Here is a 19,971-nt window from a genome sequence, read left to right on the forward strand (position 1 = left end):
CCTTTTGTACATAATTGTGGGTTTATTTATTGGGTGATGTGTCGGATAATGTTTTTTTTAGGGTTATACTTGTTTATATCAAGTTTCCTTTTGTACCTAATTGTGTGTTTATTTATTGGGTGATGTGTCTGTATGTCTCTTTACTTGTACATGTATATAATCTTTTTGTTGTTCATAATTACGTGCTTATTTATCCATGGTTTAGTGTCAGGTGGCCATACTTTGTGTGGCTTTATACAGTACTTATATATTCTTCCTATTTGTTAATCTTGTGTCCCATTATTGTACCACTATTACAATGAAATCAGAACAAAATTCAGATGCTTCTGGGTTGAAACATCATATAAGAACCCATTAATGTAAGTAATGATAATAGAACAAAGCAGCTTTCAGTGAACTAATTTAATTGATTTCACATAGAATAGGGTCATACAAAGTTCAGTAGATTTACAGCTGAACTAACAGTACTTTATCACAGATATTTTCCTGATGTTACATATTTTCATGCTGCTGTAATTAACAGCAGACATCAGGCAAAGTCACATGCAACAGACACTGTTCTGTTGTCACGCGAACATCATCTCCTTGATGTCCAGTCTTTGTTTCATATTTATAAATTAACAGTAAAATTAGTAAAATCTAACAGACAACTTTTCAAACTAACTGAAGAAGCAAGTTTTTCAGGATTCTAGCTTCGTATGTGACTGTATTTTTGCCTGGGTGCATCGGTTCAGCTTCAAGGGGTTGTTCAATCATGGCTTTGACATCTCGGCCGTACACTGAAATAGCAATTAATAACAATTATTAGACAAACTCCACTCCCCCTTCCAGGATCACCAAAAGAAGTATGCTCTTGACAGGTTTTATGAAATCAAAAATATTCATTATGTTCTATACTTTAAGTAATTCTTTGTTTGTATTATATATAACTTGTTTATGAAAATAGAAATGATGAGCAACACCACCACCACTGAATCTGGTACAAAATGTGATGCTTGATTTATATCCTATGTGCTAAAATCAAGCATCACATTTTGTACTGGACTCAGTGGTGTTGTTGCTCATCATTTCTGTTTTCATTTGCTCTGCTTTCCCTGATGAGCACTGTTGAATACCATTAAGGTATCCACCCCAGGATCCTTACGGCCACTATTGAACTGACTTCCTTGCAGGGACGTTGGGTCTCCACCCTCTTGGTGATGTTTATGAAAAATGAAATGCTGTATAATACATTCAGACAATAAATCCCAATTCCATGAGCTGTGTCCCAACTATAGCGGCAGTACTTACTTTCACAACACTCGAGGAAGGCGACACACTCCTGGACCACAGAGTCCCTCAGCATGATCATGTGTTTGGACATATTCTCTATCAGAGAAAGGAAGCAGCGCTTGGCGTAGTACCATGTATCTGTCCCCAGCTTTTTCTGGTATGGCTCCAGGCTCTTTATCACCCGGGTGATCCCAAACTCATAGTTTCCCTTGGCACAGTATAGTGTTCTGTAAGGAGATGTAAAGGTCTCAGCATTCGTTCAGTTTAGTATTTTTGTTGTGGAATGTTTTTTGTTTCACAGCCTACAAGTTCATTCAGGTCAAAAAATAGTCAAACAACACTTAAACTAGTACATGTATTCAAGCTTTGTAGTAGGAAGACACTGATTTTTGTTTTAATTTTCAATAACCATTTCTAAATAGTAAAAACAAATTTCTAAATAGGGCCATTTCATGTTTAAGTTTTGTATTTTGTAGCTCGTTAGATTTTGGAATTGTTTATGACAGGTACCCTATCACAAGGTTAACGATACACAGGTGGAATATTTTCTTCTCTGGATCATCATAGGCTACTTGTTCTTCCTCCTTCTCAATCTTCCTCATCAGTTCTTCTGCCTGTACAGATCAATAGAAAATAACACATTTATTTCATAAGAAAAAGCTTGAGAAACTCAATATGACCTGAAAGTCATTAGTGACAACACAATAGGTTTGGGCCCATTTCTTCAGTAACAATTGAATAAAAAAAGCGTTTTTCTCAGTAAAACATGTTTGAAGAGGATTCTTGAACTGGGAATAGAGCTCTTGAAATTTACAAGAATTAATCATTCATTGGAGATTTCGACAAAAATGGGACAATTAATTGTCGACTTACCTCCTCATTCTGACTGGTCATGATGTAGGACACACACAGGTTAGCCAGCACTATAGCACTCACATTCAGGATCTGTCGTACACAAATCATAATCATCAGGTAGTCCTAAATCACATATAACAAGGATATCAAATGTTCAATTAAGGTGTTGAGATATATGGAGCTGACAGGAAAATTACATGTAGTGTCCAAGATAAAATTATTCCTGAGGTAATCTGTTTCAGGAAAGGTCAGTAGAGTATACCTACCTAGAACCGTAAGTCAAAGGTTAACTAGGTACTACCTCCTGATCTACCATGAGAATGGTCAAAATGGAGAATAAACTATATTATATGTTACATGATGACAATGGGTGTGAAATTTCATAAATATCTATCAAAAAATATTCAGCTGTTGTCTACATAAAGTAAGTTTTATACAAGGACAGTTATTAATGTCTTTTAACTATCCCACGAAAACATGATGGTCCATGCCAATCAGAGGCCATATCGGCCATCTTAATCCCAAAATTTAAAAGTTTGCTATTTAACATAAAGTTGAAACCCTATATATGGGGGTAATGCTGAAACCAAAACATAAATATCAGGTCTACGAGATGAACACATCATCCATATAACATTGAAGTAACGGAGGTGTTTCGACAAGCTTTTAGTGGAATCTAGTTTACCTCCTTAATCTCTTCAAGGGGCAAAGTATGACAAAAAAATCAACACTTACATTATCGTAATTCTTTTTCACTATTGGTTCATAGAACCCAGAAGACTCCTTGTATTTATTCTCCTGCATAAAGAGTACATGGGCTACATTGAGCTTCCAAATGTCATGTTCATTGCAGAACTCCACAGATTTCCTGAAGATTTTCTCCACCTGTTGGTAGTTTTCCATGTCCCAGTATATCTTTGCCTGTTGCATCAGTACTGGAATGTATCTGTAAGACACAAGTTAATTTAACTTGACCTAGTGGATGATATATGCGTAGAGAAAAGATAAAGAAGTAACGGGAAAACAATCTTACTGCAGAGGAATTATATAGTAATATGATATTGGTAAATACAGATAGCTGTTGTCTTGTGTAGGATTATAATTTATGTTTGTAAATACAGACAGTTGTTGTCTTGTGTAGGATTATATGTTTGTAAATACAGACAGCTGTTGTCTTGTGTAGGATTATAGGTTTGTAAATACAGTCAGCTGTTGTCTTGTGTAGGATTATACGTTTGTAAATACAGACAGTTGTTGTCTTGTGTAGAATTATATGTTTGTAAATACAGACAGCTGTTGTCTTGTGTAGGATTATATGTTTGTAAATACAGACAGTTGTTGTCTTGTTAAAGATTATAGGTCTGTAAATACAGACAGTTGTTGTCTTGTGTAGGATTATATGTTTGTAGATACAGACAGCTGTTGTCTTGTGTAGGATTATATGTTTGTAAATACAGACAGCTGTTGTCTTGTGTAGGATTATATGTTTGTAAATACAGACAGCTGTTGTCTTGTGTAGGATTATATGTTTGTAAATACAGACAGCTGTTGTCTTGTGTAGGATTATATGTTTGTAAATACAGACAGCTGTTGTCTTGTGTAGGATTATATGTTTGTAAATACAGACAGCTGTTGTCTTGTGTAGGATTATATGTTTGTAAATACAGACAGCTGTTGTCTTGTGTAGGATTATATGTTTGTAAATACAGACAGCTGTTGTCTTGTGTAGGATTATATGTTTGTAAATACAGACAGCTGTTGTCTTGTGTAGGATTATATGTTTGTAAATACAGACAGCTGTTGTCTTGTGTAGGATTATATGTTTGTAAATACAGACAGCTGTTGTCTTGTGTAGGATTATATGTTTGTAAATACAGACAGCTGTTGTCTTGTGTAGGATTATATGTTTGTAAATACAGACAGCTGTTGTCTTGTGTAGGATTATATGTTTGTAAATACAGACAGCTGTTGTCTTGTGTAGGATTATATGTTTGTAAATACAGACAGCTGTTGTCTTGTGTAGGATTATATGTTTGTAAATACAGACAGCTGTTGTCTTGTGTAGGATTATATGTTTGTAAATACAGACAGTTGTTGTCTTGTGTAGGATTATATGTTTGTAAATACAGACAGCTGTTGTCTTGTGTCATTGGTACCGTACCTCTCTAGTGCCTCATCATAGTCATTAACAGCCCTCTTTACTGCCTCGTCATCATGGTTCTGTCTGGCCTCCTGGACCTAAAACAAGGAATAGATGTCGGACTCAAAACAAAACCAAAATTACCTGAAGCCAATAATGACAAACACAGTGGTGACTCCCAGTAATGTTATGCTAGTAGTTGTATATCTCTATGAGGGAAGGAATGGTGAGAGCTGTGTAATGTCTGAAGTGGTCAGGCCCAAGTCAACATTGGGGATCAGGAAATACAAAGTGCATGGGAAATATCACAGCACAAGTGGAATTGGTGTCAATCTTGTGTGTTATCACCATAAGTTGTCCTGGCTTTAGATTGTTTGAGAATCAAAACATACGTGATATCATATTACCATGCTGGCCTAAGTACTGAGAATCAAAACATACCAGCTATCACATTACCATGCTGGCCTAAGTACATGATGAACCAAAAGATTTGTCGAGGTTAATCACCACTTCAAAGTCATGAAAACTGCTGGTAAATGTGACAATGTATTAGTAATGCAATGTGTGTGCAAAATATCAAACATACAAAACCTTGTGGTGATGAATGTTCATCCTGCCCTACCGATGCCTAGCCACTGTCTACTTCATTCCAAACCTGGTTATACAGCTGACACCTGTACCCTTGAAATCATTGGTTCTCTCGATCAAGCAAGATATGATGTGTGTGAAATCACTGCATGAACGTCTCCGAGGTCATTAGCGGTTTTGGCCAATACGCTTACTACAGACTACAATTGATTTCTTGAAGACCAGAATACACAGACACAATTTAAAAACAAACTAATGGAATCTCATACACCAATCAGTGTGGATCAGGTAAACCAATCTGTGGATCAGGTAAACCAATCTGTGGTTCAGGTAAACCAATCTGTGGATCTTTAGAGTCCTTACCAGGTGAACACCGGGACTTGATCAATGATATGTCTTAAAGGTATGTTGAAATTGATTCCCTTAACTCAATGCTGAGACTGTTACAAGTTTGTCTGATTTATCCATAGGAGAACTGAACACAAAATGGTTGGATAATGTATTTACTTTACCTCAGATGTGAAAAAGTTAAAAATGAACTTGAAAAAAAAAGATGTGAAAAAGTGAAAATGAATTTGAAAGTGAGATTCATTATATATCTGTCAGAGTGAGAACAAGTAATTAATATAAGTCAAAGTGAAAACTGAAATACCAACTCGGTGATGGAACTCCCTAAACAAAGTATCTCGGTGATAGAACTCTCTAAACAAAGTATCTCGGTGACTTTGGCTCCAAGAATTCCCCACACTTGTCTAGCTGGGTGATCTGATTAGAACGGCAGAACTGCCCAAGGCACTAATGCTATCGGATATGCCAACACACAGCAACACTTATATTTACCAGTTCCCAAGATTTCCCAATCTTTCCTTGAATCTGAATGGTAAAATCAGCACTAATGGGTTTATCAGAAGCATAAGCTTGATAGGTTCAAACAATGTTATTGTTCTAAGAGTGTTGGCTGCCATATCCCACAGAGTGGTCAAGTTTTTTAAATGGTATGTCACAAACATGAAACAAAAATAGTCTATCAATTACATATTTTGTGCTATAATGAATTTACCTGTTTTGTCAACTTGCGAAGAGTTTCCGTTTGACTTGTCGCCATCTCATCCAGTTTTCTGTAAGCCTCTTCAGGTGATGTCTGTCTGGTTATCACAGCCTCCAGAAAGTCATACATGTACTGTAAGGAAGTTCATACATGTACCGCAAGGAAGTTCAAACAGATACTGTAAGGAAGTTCATACATGTACCGCAAGGAAGTTCAAACAGATACTGTAAGGAAGTTCATATATGTACTGTTGGAAGTTAATACATGTACTGTAAGGAAGTTCATACAGATACTGTAAGAAGTTCAAACAGATACTGTAAGGAAGTTCATACAGATACTGTAAGGAAGTTAATACATGTACTGTAAGGAAGTTCATACATGTACTGTAAGGAAGTTCATAAATGTACTGTAAGGAAGTTCATACAGATTTTATACATAACTTCACACAATGAAAGAGTTAACCTGTTTTTTACCTGAGTTAAGACACAGATATGTATGTGCAAGCAAAGAACAAATACTAAAACCTACTGCAAACATTTGGCGTATCAGGGGCTACTCACTCTATAACAAACCTACTAATAGTAACAAATTCTTTTCAAAAGATTTTAAAGGAAGCTAGACTCTGCGAAGTCACAGAGAAGCTTTATAAAGAACACGAGCTAGACTCCAAAGAAAACAAGAGAAGCAGCTAGACTCTGAAAGACTCCAGAGAAGCGACTAGACTCCTAATATCCATGGAGAAGCTATAAAAGAAATTCATACATGTGCTGTAAGGAAGTTCATACATGTACTGTAAGGAAGTTCATACAGGCATTTATGACAAGTCTACAATTCCTTATATTAGCTTATATGGTAATCATATTTCTACTACACAACAAAAGACAAAGAATTTGTTAAATAAAAAGAGTTTGAACATAGGGTGTATTATTATTGCTGCAAAGTCCCATGAAAATTGGCCATTATCATAATGTCTTTATTGAAACGGTGATACTTACAGGGGTCAAATACTTGTACGTTAAATGAGCATTTTCTGCCAACACATCCGCAGCCAGATCATAGTACTGAAACAAGCATAGAGGCAGTTATAGTCAAACAATACTGAAACCCATAACCAAGACATTGCTAGGCACCGGGCAAAGGTCAAATATCCAGAAAGTTGCTTCATTCTATTATACACAGATAGGATACTTACTTCAAACTTTACATAAAGAAGCAACAAATTCCCAAATGTTTCTGGTGGGAAAGGATTTTGCTGAAGAAGAAATTGCATCTTTTCAAATCCCTTTGTAGGCGTCAGTTCCATGTTCATAAGTGCTTGGTTGTGGAGGGTGACAGCATCCAGCTCTTCCTCTGAACGAGGGGGCATATCTGTCAATGCTTCACAGGCTGCCTCAACTGTGTCAAAACGAAACAATAGTAACAGGCATAAATGGTGTTCAGGAGACAAAGATAAAGTACTGTGTGTCACAGCCATGATTACATAGACAAATCTACAGTACTGTGTGTCACAGCCATGTATACAGGCAAAAAACATACAGTACTGTGTGTCACAGCCATGATTACATAGACAAACATACAGTACTGTGTTTAACAGCCATGTTTACATAGACAAACATACAGTACTGTGTTTAACAGCAATGTATACAGGCAAAAACATACTGTACTGTGTCTCACAGCCATTATTACATAGACAAACATACAGTACTGTGTTTAACAGCCATGTATACAGGCAAAAAACATACAGTACTGTGTGTCACAGCCATTATTACATAGACAAACATACAGTACTGTGTTTAACAGCAATGTATACAGGCAAAAACATACTGTACTGTGTGTCACAGCCATTATTACATAGACAAACATACAGTACTGTGTTTAACAGCCATGTATACGGGTGATAAACATACAGTACTGTGTGTCACAGCCATGTATACAGGAGACAAACATATAGTACTGTGTGTCACAGCCATGTATACAGGAGACAAACATATAGTACTGTGTGTCACAGCCATGTATACAGGAGACACACCTACAGTACTGTGTGTCACAGCCATGTATACTACTGTGTTTAACAGCAATGTATACAGGCAAAAACATACTGTACTGTGTATCACAGCCATTATTACATAGACAAACATACAGTATTGTGTTTAACAGCCATGTTTACATAGACAAACATACAGTCCTGTGTTTAACAGCCATGTATACAGGTGATAAACATACAGTACTGTTTGTCACAGCCATGTATACAGGTGATAAACTTACAGTACTGTGTGTCACAGCCATGTATACAGGTAATAAACATACAGTACTGTGTGTCACAGCTATGTATACAGGTGCTAAACATACAGTACTGTGTGTCACAGCCATATATACAGGCAACAAACATACAGTACTGAGTGTCACAGCCATGTATACAAGAGACAAACCTACAGTACTGTGTGTCACAGCCATGTTTACACAGACAAACATACAGTACTGTGTTTAACAGCCATGTATACGGGTGATAAACATACAGTACTGTGTGTCACAGCCATATATACAGTAGGTAAACATACAGTACTGTGTGTCACACCCATGTATACAGGTGATAAACATACAGTACTGTTTGTCACAGCCATGTATACAGGTGATAAACATACAGTACTGTGTGTCACAGCTATGTATACAGGTGCTAAACATACAGTACTGTGTGTCAAACCATATATACAGGCAACAAACATACAGTATTGTGTGTCACAGCCATGCATACAGGTGATAAACATACAGTACTGTGTGTCACAGCCATGTATACAGGAGACAAACATACAGTACTGTGTGTCATAGCCATGTATACAGGAGACAAACATATAGTACTGTGTGTCACATCCATGTATACATGAGACAATCATACAGTACTATGTGTCACAGACATGTATACAGGAGACAAACCTACAGTACTGTGTGTCACAGCCATGTATACAGGTGCTAAACATACAGTAATGTGTGTCACAGCCATGTATACAGGTGATAAACATACAGTACTGTGTGTCAAAGCCATGTATACAGGTGATCAACAAACAGTACTATGTATCACAGCCATATATACAGGAGACAAACATACAGTACAGGTGTAGCAGCCATATATACAGGCAACAAACATACAGTACTGTGTGTAGCAGCCATATATACAGTAGACAAACATACAGTACTGTGTGTCACAGCCATGTATACAGGTGATAAACATACAGTACTGTGTTTAACAGCCATGTATACAGGTGATAAACATATAGTACTGTGTGTCACAGCCATGTATACAGGAGACAAACATATAGTACCGTGTATCACAGCTTTGTCATTATGTTTTGAATACATTTTGAGTAATTTATAAAATTGCTTACATTTTGTGAAGAATTTAATATATCAACTTCATACCCGCTAAATGACCGCATTTTGCGGGTCACACACCCGCAAATTTAACCTATCAACCGCGAATAAAGAGAATGTAATGAAAAATAGAATGTGTGAAAAGATTAGCTTTATTTATTTAAAAAGCAGTCCTTAATCCTACCAGAAGGCACAACATATGTCATGCCGTGACGGCGCAAAAAATAATTTATTAATTTTGACGTGAATTTTCTTTTGTCGTGCGTTATCACCCCCTATTGGGAGATTCAGGGGTTAGCAGGAATGCAATTTGCAAGGCCTTTTCTTTGAAATTCATTCCTTTTAATATCAACACAATCATTATTTAACAAGCTTTATGTACCAATGATTATTTTGATCACAATCCGAATACCTGTAGGTAGCCTTCATTCCTTGAACTGGACATATTTTTGGTAATGTTATTATGGTACCCAAGGGAGATGACTCACAGTTTTTCAGCTGGTACTCTATGGCAGCTTTGAGGTTGAAGGCTTCAATGAGGGCAGTCTCGTGTAGAATCAGTGTATTTCCCACACTACGCACATCAATTCCCTCCGTTGTCATACCAACACTCAGTTCTACAAAATTATAAACATGAAAAGTCACTTTAGTTATAATTAACAAAGATTTCCTCCAAGCCAATTGTGTAGGACATGTTGAAATTCATTATAATCAGATCTTGCAGCTATGCTGAACAGATGTGTTGATATGAAATGATTTAGGGTGAAAGCTAAAATAATTATCAGTTTCACTATGCATTATTTCACTTTGGAACAAGATTTTTTTTAAATATTTAGACATTAAAGTTGAGATGTTATGACATGAATGTGCCTGTAATCCTGTGCATGGTTGACCTATAGATAGAACACAACTGTGATGTTGGTGTTGATTTGGGACCCTGAAATAACAAATCATCCACAGTATTCTCATACTAGACCTTTGTATAAGTTTGATGACAATTTGTTAAGAAATGAAGTTGGTAAAGTAATGACCTGATGGGACAGACATGGGTAACAATTTATTACTCCCCTGAACCCACCATTAATATGGTGGGGGCATAATCACAAAATGAGCAGGGGCCCACATTAATATACCACACTACAAAAGTGATCAATTGTGACCTTTATACACAGGTAAAGCTTTGACCCTTTAAGTTTCACAGATGACTACAAAATTTTATCAGGTATAGAAGTTGATGCCATACCATGGTGTATATATACACTAAACCTGTTGAGTTTATATTCAAAATAGGTCTCATGACCACCAAACTATAATCATCAGTTGAAGAACTTGAGGTCACCATTACTTTGGTATAAAGTTTGTACTTATGTGATTTGACTCAATGTAAAATTATTTACAGCTTTCCAATCACTGCTGTACCTAAGAAATTATAAGGCTTTGTATTCTGTTTTATTCAGTTGTGTTATCTATAATTCTGTTTGTGTAATATAAAATGAAATGGCAAGTTTAAAGATACCGGTGTATTTGTCATGGACACCTACCTGGGTGCTCCCTGATGCCCTTCTCTATGATGTCAGCGATGTGTTTGAGGGCAGGCGCATACTGTTTCATCTGGTAGTGACACAGTGCTATGTTATAAGACAGATCAGGTCTGTACCCAATGATCTGCATGGCAGTAGTGAACTTCTGGCAGGCTTCCTCAAATCTGTTGTCCTGAATATTTAGAAGGATATCATATACTCTGTCACTCAACAATAAGTCAGAGGTCTACTCACTTCTCACAAGTCTGGAGATTACTACTCACTTCTCACAAGTCTGGAGATTACTACTCACTTCTCACAAGTCTGGAGATTACTACTCACTTCTCACAAGTCTGGAGATTACTACTCACTTCTCACAAGTCTGGAGATTACTACTCACTTCTCACAAGTCTGGAGATTACTACTCACTTCTCACAAGTCTGGAGATTACTACTCACTTCTCACAAGTCTGGAGATTACTACTCACTTCTCACAAGTCTGGAGATTACTACTCACTTCTCACAAGTCTGGAGATTACTACTCACTTCTCACAAGTCTGGAGATTACTACTCACTTCTCACAAGTCTGGAGATTACTACTCACTTCTCACAAGTCTGGAGGTTACACAACTCTGACAGGTCCAGAGTTGAGACATATAATAGAAGCAGAAACCCTTTCTTACAGAGTACATCTACTAAAACTCTGGCACTTGTCTAATAGAATCTTCCCCTAACGTAAGAGTATGATAGCAAAATCTCAACAAGCCCATTTTCTTGATTGCATAACCTGAGACAGGTCAAGGGTAAGGCATTCAAGGGTCTCACCTGAACAGGTAAAAAAGGAAAACAATTTTCTTGATTGTGGAAAAATACATAATCTTAGTCTAATTAATGAGTTATAGAAATATCTTACAAGCATCACATACCTTGAAGAGAAGACATCCCAGGTTTATTTCTGTGTCAGGGTCATCAGCAGGGCACTGCTCTACAAGGCTCTGAAAACATACCACAATCTTACCATCAAAGATATGTGCATGTATGTACACTGACTACCATACTGATTATATGTTATATGCACTGTTTACAGTGTTACTTCATACTCTTAAATACGAAATGAAAACATTTTTATCATTAAGAGTTCTATCAAAACTTGTTCAATGTCCCATGATGAAGCAACTGAAGGTAAAAAGAAGACCTTTTCTCAACTTGATTTTTCTAACTTGAAAAAGACACTCAGTTAACTTTGTGTCTTTAAAAAAATTGAAAATTAACAAACTCAACTCATGTAAACATGTTAGCCAACCATCACTCACAGTACCTTTATGAAGCTGAGAAAATACAGAATCTTATTAACCTTGTTAAATCATAGGAGATGGAAAAGGGAAAAGTGGAAGGATCAAGAATTCTGGCAACAGCAGGGTACTGGTGTATGACAGTGGACCTATATCAACAACTGTGACCCCCAAAGAAGATTGTCATCTACCAGAGACCTTATTACAATAAACTTTGGTTACCAACTACAACACAAGTCAGCATGGAGGTGCTGACAATGCCATGGAGTAAACATTTAGAGGCTGTCTGCTAGAGGAAGAAAGTACTGAGATTAAGTGGACAACCGTCAGCAGAAGAAATGGCAAGTTTCGTGTCAGTAGGAGAAGGGTGCTGGGGTTTCACAGGACAGTCCCTGTGGAATTCCAGAGAGTGATGGATGACATGGGATGAGAGATAATGAAGCTGACTGAAGCAGTAGGCAAACAGGCAGAAGTAGCGTCACAGTAACTGTGGAGGAGGCGGACACAACAGTCGACATAACAGAGAGTATTGTGTGTTTTTGAGTAGTAAAATCACTGAATTAGAGACAATCATGGAGTAATGAGAGGCTGTGATATTGGTATAAAAATATCTACAAACATCAGCAGTGTCAACAACAACAGATATCAGCAGTGTCAACAACAACAGACATCAGCAGTGTCAACAACAATAGACATCAGCAGTGTCAACAACAGACATCAGCAGTGTCAACAACAACAGACATCAGCAGTCTCAACAACAATAGACATCAGCAGTGTAAACAACAACAGACATCAGCAGTGTCAACAACAACAGACATCAGCAGAGTCAACAACAACAGACATCAGCAGTGTCAACAACAACAGACATCAAACAGTGTCAACAACAACAGATATCAGCAGTGTCAACAACAAAAGACATCAGCAGTGTCAACAACAACAGACATCAGCAGTGTCAACAACAACAGACATCAGCAGTGTCAATAACAACAGACATCAGCAGGACATTGTAAACAAGTTACACTCCTGTTCCAAATTAAGAGTCACAAGCATTTTCTCCTTTTAATTCATACATTTCTATATTTTTAGTGAAATTTTCTGAAGCCAGGGTAAGAGAATTATAGATCTAAACTTTTCTTTTTATAATAAGTATAGTTTTTTGAGTTGAGCATTTTTCAAGATGTGATAAATAATATGTGGATATTTATTAATGATGCACCAAAACGTTACAGTAAAAATCTAATTACTGTGTTAAACTGGCTGTATCACAAAAAAATACTTTACGGAAAATATGAAAATATTACGAGAAAATACTCAGATAATTCTCTTTCAGGATGCAGGTTTTTGTTTCAATAATGTTACAACTGACTTCATAAAATTCAAAGAAAAAAAAAAGAAACTAGAAAAATGTCAGAATGACATGAAAGTCATCCCATCATTCTGTATGATCTTTTTCCAATAAATCATTGACCAAGCTACAACTGATATATTTCGACCTGTCAATCAAAAGGGTAAACAATGACCAGGTGTAAATACATACATGCTGTTCAGCTAGCCATGCCAACACATGGAAAGCATGTGGCAAATATAACGTTAGCGTTGATCGACACCTCGAATATGGGGAGATCTGCGCGCTGACACGCATACGGTAACCTGGCATGGGCAGATCAGGTAATTGGAATATAACGATGTTGTTTTCACAACAATAAGTTTCAGAAAAGATCTAATCTTATATGTGGATAAATCTTTTACTTTTTTGTAATGAAAAATACTTTTCCAAGTAGTTTTCTGATCGTCTGCAAATCCGACTGAATCGGTCATCGATATCGACAGAGTGTGTACCACTTAAAGGCAGTCACTCAAACAGGTCTGACGAGGGCCGCCAACATCAGAATTCGCGAGAAAAGAAGAACACCAAACAATTGTGATTTCAGCATTTCTCCTTTGAAAAGAAAAGATCGGAATGTATTTGGCTGTTTTGAAGCCGTTAATATTTATTTTTCAAACTTAAACTTTTATCATTATCGGTTCAAGTCGCATGGATTGTCACCTTGTAAATTCCTGCCGGTTAATAGTATCACACGACCTTGACTCTTTGCGGTACACAAACTTACCAACTTCGTCACTTTACCCATGTCATTTTTACACATAGGTACCCAAGAACGACATTTTAACCTCAGAGTGCTAAATATGATGCAATTCTTCGTTGTTTCCCCAAACGTGGTATTTATCAATTCACAACGCAACGTCCTGAACAGTTGGGCCTAGTTTACTCAAGTTTATTTATCCGATTCTATCGTATAATATGACTTAAACTTGCAACTTTTCATAATTGTTAAATTGGCAATGCAATCAGGGGTTATTCAACGAAATATAGCAGTTTATTGATGCGAGCATATTTCAAAATATTTCTGAAAATCCTCGAAAAATTTACGATGAATGGTTGCGATCAAGGACTGGTTTTGGATTGTTTTTGAGTATCGTGTACACCCCTTTCTTGACACTTCATTTTTCCTTTAAAAAGTGTGCACTTTACACAAATATTAACGGTAGTCGTTGGTCAGACATAAAATATCTAAATCAATCATTAGCAATTTATAATACGACAGTTTACCCCCTTCGGGAACCTCAAAGGTTCCTGATTAATACTCGGAACATCTTCAGGTTATATATATATGTAATTTTTGTGTGAAGTTTGGAACGCCTTTAAGTTTTATAATATTTCCGAAAGAACCAAGCTCTTAACAGCGCAAGGCAACAGAGGTCAAAATCTGGGACAGAAACCAAAATTGATAGTTCCTACTGGAGTTCCCCCAGGGTGACTAAAAATGCATCGTGACCTTTGATCTGGCATGAGACAGTAGATGGTTCTGGGCTGAGGTTGTTGTCCCTACGTAAACTTCACCTGCTGTGGACAGTGTCTAAACAACGGAGGCTAGAGAAACCCAGCTGATGACCACATCAGTTTGCATCAGAAACATCTGATGTATGACAATATATATATGATATAAGCAAACGATAAAAAAAAATATGCTCAAATGATGCTGGATTTAAAACACAATATCTACCAAATTCATTCCATGCAGTTAACTTTTCCTTACCTTAGAGCCAGGTAGATCCTCCTCGCCATACTTAATCGCAGCCTGGAGTTTTGTTATCTGTACAAAAATAACAGTGTGTAAAATATGACTGTAAACATACNTGGTTCTTGAGAAGAAGTTGAAAATGTAAAAGTTTACGCACGACGCACGACGGACGAAAAGCGATTGGAATAGGTCACTTGAGCAAAGCTCAGGTGACCTAAAAAGATCACAAAATAACTTCTGATCGTTTAATACAAATAATCATCCCAGCATTATTTTTGATCATTTAACTTCTCTCCAATCTAAATATTGCTTTGTTTGTGAGAAATCACTGTACACTAAGTAAAGTTAATGGATGAAACTTTATTTGTAACTGTTCTTTCAACTATTCATTCAGAAAACAGAAGTTATAATATATGTCTGTACATTGTATTAATTAACAATGGACTCTTCTTGTAAATGACTGTGGAATTATATCTTATGTAATTGACAACATCACACTACTATCCGAGAGTTATCAAGCGTTTGTTCATGACCAACCTCACTGTAGTCTAGGCATGGAGATGGTAAGTGTTGTTCATGACCAACTTCACTGTAGTCTAGACAGAGAGATGTTCAGTGTTGTTCATGGCCAACCTCACTGTAGTCTAGGCATGGAGATGGTAAGTGTTGTTCATGACCAACTTCACTGTAGTCTAGACACTGAGATGGTAAGTGTTGTTCATGACCAACTTCACTGTAGTCTAGGCATGTAGATGGTAAGTGTTGTTCATGACCAACCTAACTGTAGTCTAGACACAGAGATGGTAAGTATTGTTCATGACCAACCTCACTGTAGTCTAGACACTGAGATGGTAAGTGCTGTTCATGACCAACTTCACTGTAGTCTAGACATTGAGATGGTAAGTGTTGTTCATGACCAACCTGACTGTAGTCTAGACAGAGATGATAAGTGTTGTTCATGACCAACCTCACTGTAGTCTAGACAGGGCAAAGTAGAGACCAGTTTGTTCATGGCCAATGCATACTCCCTGTTGTATCATTGTAGAATTTTTATTTACAATTGTAGTTATTATGGGTCTTGATGATAACCTTATAGTTTTGCTATAATATTATATCATTCAACAGTATATTAAATATCTTAGGCACAGGAAACCTCCCTTGTTAGTTAATCGACAATACTTCTACTTAAGAAAAAACACAAAACAATGCAAAAGATGAATGAAAAATTACATGTGTACATGGCAATGGTCAGTCATATTTTAGGTCGGTAACTCAGATGAATAAATAAAATATGAGTTTAAATTAGTCCCAAATAAATGTTAATTAAATTACACTAAGAGACTGCAGGGGTGGAACAACATAAATTGTCATTTGAAAAGTGGTCCCTTACAATTCCCAAGAGGCTGTACATGTATGAATGTTCTACTCTCTGAGTATTCAGACTGATAAAAATATTCTTTTCAAATAGATTTTAACAAACTAAACAGAACAACAATAACAAATGTAACAGAAACAAACAAACTTGCCATATACTTAAAGCTCAATTTTTGGTTCTGTAAAATCAAGGAATCATACCATTACAATTTTGGTTAAACAGTCTGAGACACGTAGTTATCTCACACAGTCAATACAAGTTAGAAGTAATTAACAACACATCATCAGGAATGGTTACATCTAACTGTTTATAGGTGTACATTATGTAAACATGATATTATTTATCATTGGTTTTGAATTGAAATCTCACTAAGCAGAAAAAAGAGGAACAAGTCGAGCTTCAGAGGTTCAAAGTTCTTTTCTATGCTTAAAGACATGGGGGAGGTGGCTCTCATTTTACATCTTTATCTCACAGACATTCTATTCTACCTTCTAAATAATAATAAATTATTATGAGAGCAACCTATTACGTTTTATATATATCATTTAAAACATATTCAAAAGAAGATATTGACAAATCTAGAGCATACATATTAGTGTCATCTAAATTAAAGAAATGATAACATCTGACTTGATGACAATGTGATAAGTATGATAATACAGTGCCTGGCCTACCTGTCCCTGGTATTGAGGGTTGTCTGACAGGCTTGATTACAATGTGATAAGTATGATAATACAGTGCCTGGCCTACCTGTCCCTGGTATTAAGGGTTGTCTATCTGACAGACTTGATGAGAATGTGATAAGTATGACAACACAGTGCCTAGCCTACCTGTCCCTGGTATTGAGGGTTATCTATCTGACAGACTTAATGACAATGTGATAAGTATTATAATACAGTGCCTGGCCTACCTGTCCCTGGTATTGAGGGTTGTCTATCTGAAAGACTTGATGACAATGTGATAAGTATGATAATACAGTGCCTGGCCTCCCTGTCCCTGGTATTGAGGGTTGTCTATCTGACAGACTTGATGACAATGTGATAAGTGTGATAATACAGTCCCTGGCCTACCTGTCCCTGGTATTGAGGGTTGTCGATCTGGCAGGCCACCTTCATGGCCTCTGTGAAGAGGCAGGCTTTGTATAGTGACTGGGCATAGTAAAGTTTGTACTCCTCCACCTCTGGGTGCATGTAGCTCAGCTGTTCATAGCAGTCAGAAGCATTCACAAAGTCCTGCATCTGGAAGTGGCAGTATCCCAATAATGACAAAGCTGCTCGGGACTGTTGGTATTAAAAAAACAACCATTAATATTTTTCATGGATATATATATTTGCGAATGCAATAATCTTCTTAAGTTTCTCATGTCTGGATCAATGCAAATTCTATTTACTAGGTATTTCTATGTAAAGCTGTTCATATGCCTCATGTCTGTATAGGAGAGAACCCTGTCCAATATGTACATTGTACAGTCAAAACCTGGTATCTCAAAATTATTAGCAACATAAAATGACATGGAGATGAATGGGATATTGAATATATATAGAGGATCTATCATAAGTTTCCCTTCATATTAGATTTATGATACAAGCTTTGGATTTTTTGGAAAAATCCAAAACGAGTATGATAAATCTAATATGAAGGGAAACTTATGAGTTATAACAGATTCTTTTTATCATATAATACAAAGTAAACTGGCCACCTCAGAAACGATGAAAATTGCGTCTGCTTCACAATGACCTGACGTCACATAGATTATTCCTATTTGACTGTGACGTCATTTCCGGAGTGATATTACCCATGTTACAAAAACATAATTTATGTGAGGGCTTTATGACATTGCATAACACAGAATTTATATGATAAATACATATATGTGAACCTGGGTTATATGCAACAACAATAAGTCTAAAGACTTGCCACTACCTCTAAATTACTTGCACAAAAATAAAATGGGTGTAATAAAACACTACCTCTGAACCACATCAGCTCCTTAAGAATATGTGTACAACAAATTCATACAGGTTCATCTGTTAGAAGCTTACATCTGTTAGAAGCTTTTGATCATGACCAACTGTTCCATTTTGTACACCCCGATTACAATAACTATTACTTGGTACTTGTTTTAATTTTTAATTTTTGTTCAGACTTTACATCCTCACAACAGCTAAGGTCATATGAAGGTGGATATCTAGGGAGACACAACAGCTAAGGTCATATGAAGGTGGATACCCAGGGAGACACAACAGCTAAGGTCATATGAAGGTGGATACCTAGGGAGACAATGCCAAAAAGTAGGTAGCATAACAGAGAGCCAACTGCATGTACTTTACTGCTTACATAGTGTGTATATGATCAAAAGTAAAAAATGGAATATTGATAAATTACTGATATAATTATTATTTTATTAAGAACTCACCTTCTGATGGCTTTGTAACTGATTGTTGAGAACTTGCACGGCTTCATTGTAACGTTGTTCCCTGATCTAGAGAAAGAAATTATAATTGACATTTACAATATTTGTAACTTATGATAGATCTAGGTCCAGTGTAGAACGTGTTCCTAACACAGAATTTCTGGAATTATAAGAAGTACACACATATCGTTTGACCGCTGTGACCATGAAAGTGGGTCAAGGTTCTCTATTAGAACAAACTTGAAAGCCTTTTATCCCAGTATGCCATTGGCCAAATATGTAAAAGCAAAGACGCATTACAATATGGTTTATGGTAAGGTTTACTACAAAAAGCATACATTTAGATGTTTGTTTTCATTTTTCATAAATGTAAAATTTCCGATTATTTTACATCATTATTTTTAAAAAAGAATTATATTTAATGTCTTGTTATCAACCTTATGATAAAATCTTCTTTTTAAAGCGATTTTGTTTCGTTTTACTTAAAAAATAAAATCACATGAAAATAGCTCAAAAGACCTATTTCAGAATGGTTAATAACAGTAAAGCTATTATAGGTCTTTACAGCTATACTGTATAGCTCAATCGGCAGAGTGTACTGGACCTGGTCATAGGTGCTCGGGTTCTGGAGTATATGTGATATATTATAGCACCCCTTATACTATGGGTTCGATAATATATCACATAAATGATATATTCCAGAACCGGATCACCTATGGACCTGGTATGAGTGTTGACAACATCAGAATATTAGTGGATAAAACTTGTCATGTCAATCAAAACATTACCATTCCGTATATTGTCGATGTAAACTCCCCTTCTTTCACCTGCAACTGTGCCATAATGTCTTATAAATCTATCTCAAACGGATAAAGTGCAACAATTAAAACATGAAATCTAAACTGAAGTTATCATTAGCAACTGTTTCAGGAATGCCGGTCTGGGTTAATATGAGATTGCCAGTCTCAGTACAAACACTTGTAAGAGTAAAGCGTCTCGTCGCTCTTAATTTTTACCTTT

General features: G+C 36.4%; 1 protein-coding gene across 2 annotated transcripts; it reads right to left on the minus strand.

Annotated features, from left to right (window-relative positions):
* Window positions 1-393: 393 nt before the first annotated feature.
* LOC110446007 (tetratricopeptide repeat protein 30A-like) lies at window positions 394-19,897 on the minus strand. Of its 2 annotated transcripts, XM_021490936.1 has the most exons (17): window positions 19,740-19,897; window positions 18,955-19,020; window positions 17,609-17,818; window positions 16,690-16,716; window positions 15,179-15,235; window positions 11,715-11,783; window positions 10,811-10,982; window positions 9,758-9,886; window positions 7,096-7,298; window positions 6,899-6,964; window positions 5,916-6,035; window positions 4,289-4,365; window positions 2,863-3,073; window positions 2,146-2,217; window positions 1,783-1,886; window positions 1,291-1,499; window positions 394-779 (listed from the first exon to the last, which is right to left on the minus strand). In XM_021490936.1, exons 1-17 carry the CDS (start codon window positions 19,791-19,793, stop codon window positions 655-657), a joined length of 1,971 nt encoding a protein of 656 aa, XP_021346611.1. In that variant the 5' UTR covers window positions 19,794-19,897; the 3' UTR covers window positions 394-654. The 2 variants fall into 2 exon arrangements, with proteins under 2 accessions (XP_021346611.1, XP_021346612.1); XM_021490937.1 differs by lacking the exon at window positions 16,690-16,716.
* Between the last annotated feature and the right edge of the window lie 74 nt (window positions 19,898-19,971).

Source organism: Mizuhopecten yessoensis, unplaced genomic scaffold (assembly GCF_002113885.1).
Source record: "Mizuhopecten yessoensis strain PY_sf001 unplaced genomic scaffold, ASM211388v2 scaffold2441, whole genome shotgun sequence".
NCBI lineage: Eukaryota > Metazoa > Mollusca > Bivalvia > Pectinida > Pectinidae > Mizuhopecten > Mizuhopecten yessoensis.